The 7,335-nt window shown below is 57.3% G+C and overlaps 4 protein-coding genes across 4 annotated transcripts; all 4 read left to right on the top strand.

Annotated features, from left to right (window-relative positions):
• Positions 1 to 654: 654 nt before the first annotated feature.
• On the top strand, positions 655 to 1,431 carry DQ04_08511000 (hypothetical protein; the record flags this gene model as incomplete). Its single annotated transcript, XM_009315589.1, has 1 exon — positions 655 to 1,431. One exon carries the CDS (start codon positions 655 to 657, stop codon positions 1,429 to 1,431), a length of 777 nt encoding a protein of 258 aa, XP_009313864.1.
• A 311-nt stretch (positions 1,432 to 1,742) lies between these two features.
• Positions 1,743 to 2,903, top strand: DQ04_08511010 (hypothetical protein; the record flags this gene model as incomplete). The annotated part of the gene is made up of 1 exon (XM_009315590.1): positions 1,743 to 2,903. The coding sequence occupies one exon, from the start codon at positions 1,743 to 1,745 to the stop codon at positions 2,901 to 2,903; it is 1,161 nt and encodes a 386-aa protein (XP_009313865.1).
• A 387-nt stretch (positions 2,904 to 3,290) lies between these two features.
• Positions 3,291 to 4,799, top strand: DQ04_08511020 (putative DNA ligase, putative,mitochondrial DNA ligase; the record flags this gene model as incomplete). Its single annotated transcript, XM_009315591.1, has 1 exon — positions 3,291 to 4,799. The coding sequence occupies one exon, from the start codon at positions 3,291 to 3,293 to the stop codon at positions 4,797 to 4,799; it is 1,509 nt and encodes a 502-aa protein (XP_009313866.1).
• Positions 4,800 to 5,441: 642 nt separating this feature from the next.
• On the top strand, positions 5,442 to 6,959 carry DQ04_08511030 (DNA ligase; the record flags this gene model as incomplete). Its single annotated transcript, XM_009315592.1, has 1 exon — positions 5,442 to 6,959. One exon carries the CDS (start codon positions 5,442 to 5,444, stop codon positions 6,957 to 6,959), a length of 1,518 nt encoding a protein of 505 aa, XP_009313867.1.
• Positions 6,960 to 7,335: the final 376 nt, after the last annotated feature.

Here is a 7,335-nt window from a genome sequence, read left to right on the forward strand (position 1 = left end):
GGGGGGGGCATTGTTATTCCACTTGGAATGCGTACACTGCATTCCGTCTCTCCCGTGTGCCGTTCCTGTGTGGACCGTTCATCCTGTGCAGTTCCACCACCACCACCACCCAATACTCTGCGGTGTGCTGGGAGGCACACATCATTCTCAACGCCACCATCATCGTCATCATCATCATCATCGCTATTATACTAGTAATGGCTATTGCTGGTACCACTAATACAAGTAGTATTGCGCCTTGTCAGCTTGGCTTACCTTTATGCCGTACATGACTTCACTACTGGTGGATTTTTTGTTGCATTGTTGTTGTTCACTTTGTCGCTCATTTGAATTTGCATGAGCTGCTCCACTTGGGCGCGAGGGGGTGAGCTTCTGCTGGTGGTGGTGGTGGTGATGATTAATGATGATTTTTGTGCAAGGAAACTCCAAAAAAAAAACATATTTAAAGTTGGCGGAGAGAGAGTCATTGTATTGCACACTTCTCCCTATCATGATTTCTTTATTTCGTATCTATGCCTTCCTTTTGCTGCTTCACATGTGCTGCTCTGTCTCGTACACTGTGCGTTTGTGACTCCTCTTGTTTGGGATTCTCTTCTGTTGCGACTCGCGCTCATACCTCGTCATTAGTTCCTTCCACGTGCATACTGTCCTCACATGCGGGCAAATGGTGTTCTGTGCTCACGGCTCGGTGCCGCCGCCGCTGCTGCTGCTGGTGGTGTAGTCTCCCCAACCCCCTGCATAATGCGGGCCCCTTCAGATTGCGGCGGAAATAGAAACGTCATCACCGGCGCCAAGAGCAGTCACAATGCGCTTCTGCATCCCCTGCAGTGTGCGTCGCCGCAGCACATCCGTCCGCCGCCGCTGCGCAGCAGTTTCATTGACCGCAGTCCCGCGTGGGCCTCCTTCAATAACAACCACAACGTAAAATCCTTCCGCCGCCGCATGATCGCCAGCGCCGATGTCTCGCAGCGGCCGCTGCAGTTTCATCTGAGCGGTGAGGCAGGCCACAATGATGCAACGCCGTTGCAGCAGCAGAAGCAGTGGCTCGCGACGGGTGTGGCAGTGGGATACGGCGAGCGGCTAGAGGAAGTGAGTGCGCGTTGGGCGGCGAAGTTCTACGGGCAGGTGACGTTCGGCCCGCGCAACTACCCGTACCCGTCCTCGCGCTGGCTGGCGCGGCGCTTCAGGATGAAGAAGCACAAGGTCATCAAGCGCTTCCGCTTCCGCCGGTACAAGCTCGCTGCTGTTGCCAATCTGCCCTTTGCGAAGATGATTCGCGTCGGCATGCTGCCAGAGCTGAAGAGCAGCAAGACGAAGAAGGGCGACATTGTCGACGCGGATCTGACGGGGCAGCTCGTCAGTGCGGTGCGCAGCTCCGGCGGAAAAACGAAGGGGCACCGCGGCCGGCCGAAGTCGAAGTATCAGGTGTAGCGTGTGTCACGCGGCGCGGCACACCCACAGAGAGAACGAGGAAGCATGCTGCTCCCGTCGCAGTGATGGTGTTTTAGGAAGGTGCACACACACACACACACACACACACGTGCACACTCAGTGAGGGAGGGTCAGGTGTTTGCGTGTTGTGTGTGTGTGTGTGTGTGTGTTGGCAATGCCTCTGGGGCACAAATGCACTTCTGTTGGGCTCCCGATGGATTCAAATTCGCTCCTCGGAGACACACTCAAACGCTTCTTTCGTCCTCTCATGACTCCACCCTGAAGGAACAGAACAGCAGCGAAGGACGCTGATGGTTGTTGTTGCTGGTGCTGCTGTTGGGCCGTGGCAGAAGGCACTCGCACAGCTGCAGCAGCGGACGTGGGGCGTTGGCCGCGTGCCGTCGGTGCAGCAGTGGCTGGATTTCTTCGCAGCAGCAGCAGCAATGACAGGAGCAACAATGACAAGAGCCACAGCTTGCACACCGCCCCCTGCGATACGCACGGCTCATACGCAGGGTGCCAATTACACACCACCGTTGCCGCGGCAGGTGTCTCTGTTGATAGCGGAGAGCCTCGTCGACGCGGCGAGGTTAGCGCGTCTGCAGCAGCTACTGTTGTCGTGTTCGACTCCAGGGGTGCTTCAGAGTGGGCTCGGCGAAGTCAGCGATGACGACGGCGCCCGGCGCGACGACAACAAGGATAGTAGCAGTAGCAGAGAGAGTCGCTTCCTCGCTGAGTGTGTGCCGGAGGACGTCAGTGGTGTGTTTCTCTCCGCTCCCCCACACGACGCAGCGGCGGAACTGGTGGAACTCCTCTTCCACTGGTGCGCCGCACACGACACCCCGCGCGACGCTGCGCAACTGCTGAAATGGCTGCACGAGGTGTCGGCGCTTCTTCACTTTTTCACGCTGCACCCGCTGCCGCAGAACGCGACGGCGCGGCCGTGGCGACTGTGCCTCGCCTACACGGAAATGCTCTCTGCATTGCATCGCGCACTGTGTACGATTTATCTCCGGCCCCAGTCGTGGGCGGCGAACGACAACAGGAGCGAGGAAAAGGAAGCCGTGCCATTTGAGCAGGATGTGGCACTCCTCGCGCTGTGGCTCCTGCGCGAATCGATGCGTGGCGCCACTGCTGCTGATAGTTCCCTCTCCCACGCCGACACGCTGCAGTTAACGCAGCGGCTGCTCGCCTCACACACCGAAACGCAGTCTTGGCTACTGCAACTCCCTGCGTTTCTCCGCGGCACCTGCGGCGGCAGAAGCGGTGCGATCATGAATGGGGTGGATCTTGATGGCATGCTGGCTCGCAGTTCGCTGTGTCAGCTCGTACGCCAAGTTGTGATGCCGCCTGCATCGCTGGGTGTGTCGCCGAATGTGTGCGTGCCATTTATTGCGGCACCCGCGGCGAGGGACACGGCCGTGGTGCGCGCCATGAGCGAGCAGCTCAGCCGCATTGCGTCTGGTGGCTAAGGGTTGAAAATGGAAGAATACGCTATGTGGTGTGCGTCTGTGTGTGTTGTTGTTGCTGTTGTTGTGGCGTTGCTATTGTTTCTGCTGGCGGTACTGTTGTTGTTGTTGTAGCTTCGCATGGAGGGAGGGGTGGAAGGCAATGCTTCTCTCTCTCTCTGTGTGTGTGTGTGGGTGGGGCACTCGTTCAAGCTGTCGCTTCTGTCCTCTGCCATTTTCTTTTTTTGTTGTTGTTGTTGTTCTTTCGTTGCCTCTGTGCAATCACTACTCGTAAACGTGAAAGACAGCGAGTTATTTCGCATTCGGTCTTTTAAGACCACCCACACACANGCCCCAAACGTCCACACACTCACACACACAGGCACAAGGTGGCTAGTGGGAGAGAGGCAGATGCAGCTGAGCCGCCCTTGTCTCTTCCCCGCCTTCACCGTGACGGTGTGTCTGCTGGCGCGCGCCGCCAGAGGCCGTCTTCCCTCTAGTACTGCGTCTGCTGCTGCTGCCGCCGTTCCTGGTTCGATGCGGCCTGGCAGCTTGGCGGCGTTCCATCCTGCCATTGCGCATTCGTGGCTGACCGCCGCCGCGAACAAGTTGCTGCAACCGCAGCACGTCCTTCCGACGAGCCGAAAACTTGCGTGGTGGCGCTGCCCTCACTGCAGCTACGAGCACAACAGGCGCATCGACCTCCACGTGGCGGCTGGTGGCGCATGCCCGAAGTGCAGCCGCATGCCGACACTTTTGCGCGACCGCGGCGAACAGGCGGCCGGCGGGGGCGCCGCGTTGCATGTGAAGCACCGCTGCCGCCCCGACAACGCGCTTGCAGTGCTGGCGGCGCCCAACGCAAATCGTGTGAAGAGCAGCATCGCTGACGACGGCTACCTGCGCGTGGTGGAGAAACGCAACCTGCAGCCGATGCTCGCACGCACCTACACGAAGGAGGCGAGGCGGATTGGCGAGAATGACGCTCTCTTCGTGTCGCCAAAACTTGACGGTGTTCGCTGCGTTGTCGCATGGAATGCACGGGAGCAGCAGCTGTGCTTCTTCAGCCGCTCTGGTACTCTTTTCGAGTGCTGCGACCACCACATTGAGCCGATGCTGCAGCCGCTCTTTGTGAAGGACCCGCTGCTTGTGCTTGATGGTGAGCTGTACAACCACGGCGTCGACGACTTTGAGCAGCTCGTGTCGGCCATCCGCACCTCGCGGGAGCGCCGCACACCAGCGGTGGCGCGGCAGCAGGAGCAGCTGCAGTTCCATGTATTTGACATCATGTACGCAGGCACGCTGCCAGACATGTCCACTGTGCCCTTCTCACAGCGGTATTCACACCTCCGCAAACTGATAGCGACGCTCACTCCACCACGTGGCCAACGACACAGCAGTAAGGCAGTACAATTAGTACCTGCAAAGCCGGTGAGGAAGACCGAGATTGAGCGCGAACTTCAGCTGGCGCTGGCGGATGGATACGAAGGCATTATTGTTCGTTGCGATGGTACCGTTAGTGAAGCCGACAACAGCAGAGGAAAAAGGAACAAGAGCAGTGGTAGTAGCGGCGGCCGTGGTGGTTCAGCCACAGTCGGCTACGCCTATGGTGCCCGCTCACCGAACCTGCTCAAGTATAAACTCATGCAGGACGACGAGTACGTCATCGTCTCGGGGATAGAGGGCCGCGGCAAGTGGAAGGGTTGCCTCGGCGCCTTTGTCTGCAGCACGAAGGGCGGCCACCTCTTCACCGTGGCGCCTGCCACGACGGAGGAGACGAAGAAGAACATGTGGCGGCGCCTCACACAGTACAAGGGGAAGCTGTTGACGGTGCAGTACCAGGAGTTGTCGGCGAGTGGCGTCCCACGATTTCCTATTGGGAAGTGCGTGCGGGGATCGAAGGGGGGAAAGGACTGGATCTGACGCCCACCTGTTGCTGCTGTTGTGGTTGTCGTTGTGGTGGTTGGCTTATTCGTCTATGGGCGATGCCTCTCCTTGTTTGGTTCTTTGTGTGTGTGTGTGTGTGTTTCTTTTTTTGTTGTTGTTGTTTTTTCGTCTCTGTACCACACCATACGCTTGCTTCGTTTTGCCTTCACAGTTGTGTCGTCGTGCAAGGAGGGGAACGCGCAAGCTGGGCGAAAACAAAATTGTACGGCATTTCACTCTGCATTGCAGACACTCATGCAAATATTTGGTGCGTGAGTTTAAGAGGGGGGGTGGGTGACGCGCATCTTCACGCAAAACGGGGTGGGCAGAAGTGGCAGGTAATGGCAGCCAATGTCTCGCCCTCTAGAGCGCTTAGATCGAAGACGCGGTCCCCCTCCCCCTTGTCACGTCACACAGTTATTGTGCTTCACTTGTACCACTTTCTTTTTCAAGACTCACGAAAAAAAAAAGGTAACCGCCACGTACCATGGTTGCTATGCTTCTACTACTCTTGCTGTTGTCGCTGTTACTGCTGCTCTATGGGTTGCGTTCTATTCTCCCCTGTTCTCTCTCACTCTCTATATAATATATTTATATCACACTCACTCGTTTTTACAGTGTAGGAATAGGAACACAGCAATGTGGCGCCGGTGCTACTTGCTGCTGCGGGACACGTCGATGAACCCGTCGCTTCTCCTCGGCATGGGCCGTACCCGCACACGGCAGCAGGCAGAGCGCTACCAGGCGCTCAAGAACACAACGATACAGGCCGCCTTTCCGCACCTCGCCGCCTGCTGGGTGGGCCCGTGCTGGGGTACCGTGATGGTCACGCCGCATCACATCTCACCGACGTGCATAAGGATGGCGGTGTGGCGCTGTAGCCAGTGTCTGCAGGAGTTTGAGATGAGCATCGCCAAGTTCGTCGACCAGCACGGCGTTTGCCCGCTCTGCAACAAGCCACAACGTCAGGCTGAGACACCGGAGAAGGCGAAAAGTGATGACGGTGAGACAGGGGGGATCGAGAATAACGACAAGGCGCCTGCAGCCGCATCATCATCATCATCATCATCAGGTAACGACGTGTACCTCAAGGCGCCGCGCATGATTCACTCCAACTACAGGAGCGTGCTGCATAGCAATCCGGAGTGGGAGGGGCGTAACATTCAGCCCATGCTAGCACAGAAGTGGGAGGCAGTAGTGGGGCAGCTCACAAGCGCTGGGAAGGAGAAGAATGGTGAGCCGCAAGAATTACTCCTCGCCTCGCCAAAGATCGACGGTATTCGCTGTCTCATAGGTTACAATGAGCGGCGGAAGGAGCCGCAGTTCTTTTCCCGTGGTGGCATTCTACTTGAGTGCTGTCACGGGCTGCTTCCGCTCGTCATGCCGCTCTTTGAGGCGGACCCTACTCTGGTGCTGGACGGTGAGCTGTTCGCGCCCAAGTGCAACTTCGAGGAACTTAACGGACTTGTGCGGCGCCTCGAAAAATTCACGACACCGGAGATGCGGGAGAAGCAGGCGCAGCTTCTGGAGTATTTTGCCTTTGATATCATGTACTCCGCTCACCTTTCAGCGTCTAATGCCCCTTTTGGCGAGCGGTATCGTCTTCTGAAGAAGTTGATCCCCGTCTGCGGGGCCCGGCGCATCAGTGCATACCAGCACGATGCGGAAAAGCGGAAGATCATCCGCGCCAAGAAGCACACTGACGCAGCAGAGGGGGCGGTGAAGCTGTACCATGTCCCCGCCGCGCAGGTGAGTGCGGAGGAAATGGACGAGGTGCTAGAAGAGGCGTGCTCGCAGGGCTTCGAGGGCGTCATGATTCGCCGCCCGAGTTTTCCGTACGAGCATGGCAAGCGAAGTTTCGGTCTGCTGAAATACAAGACGATGCACGACGCGGAGTACCGCGTCGTCGACTTCCTGCCGGGGCAGGGCAAATTCAAGGGCTGCCTTGGCGCGTTTGTGTGTGAAACGAAAGATGGTATCCGCTTCAACGCCACGCCGAAGGCAACGCATGAGCACCGCTTGGCGCTCTGGAATAAGCGGGAGAAGCTGCTTGGGCAGTACCTCACGGTGCAGTACCAGGAGTTGTCGTCGCAGGATGTGCCGCGCTTTCCAATCGCCAAATCGGTACGTGGAGCCTCGGAGGATGAGTGGATGTAAGGGAATGCGGAAGAGCGAAGAAGGAGGAGGAAGGGCGAAAATAACAGGGAAGGCTTGAAGTGATTTGCGGTATGTGGGTGGTGGGGGGTTATCGTGGCATGGAGAGAGTGGCTGTGGACACACGCAAGCGAGTGAGTTAACAAATGAAAGGCGAGAGATACGCGGAGTAGACGACGAACCAAAGGATAAGGAAGTAAGAGATTCTCCTGAGTTTCTTTTTTGGTTTAAGTTGCCACGACTAAAAAGCATGCGCACACAGTCCAACCCCCCATGGATGCTAAAAACGGTGCAGTACCTAATTACCGCGCAGTGATGATGATGATGATGAGGATGGCGATGGGCATTCCAATCATAGAGAGAGAGAGAGAGAGAGAGA

The sequence above is a fragment of the Trypanosoma grayi genome (assembly GCF_000691245.1).
Source record: "Trypanosoma grayi strain ANR4 Tgr_851_V1, whole genome shotgun sequence".
NCBI classification, from domain to species: domain Eukaryota; phylum Euglenozoa; class Kinetoplastea; order Trypanosomatida; family Trypanosomatidae; genus Trypanosoma; species Trypanosoma grayi.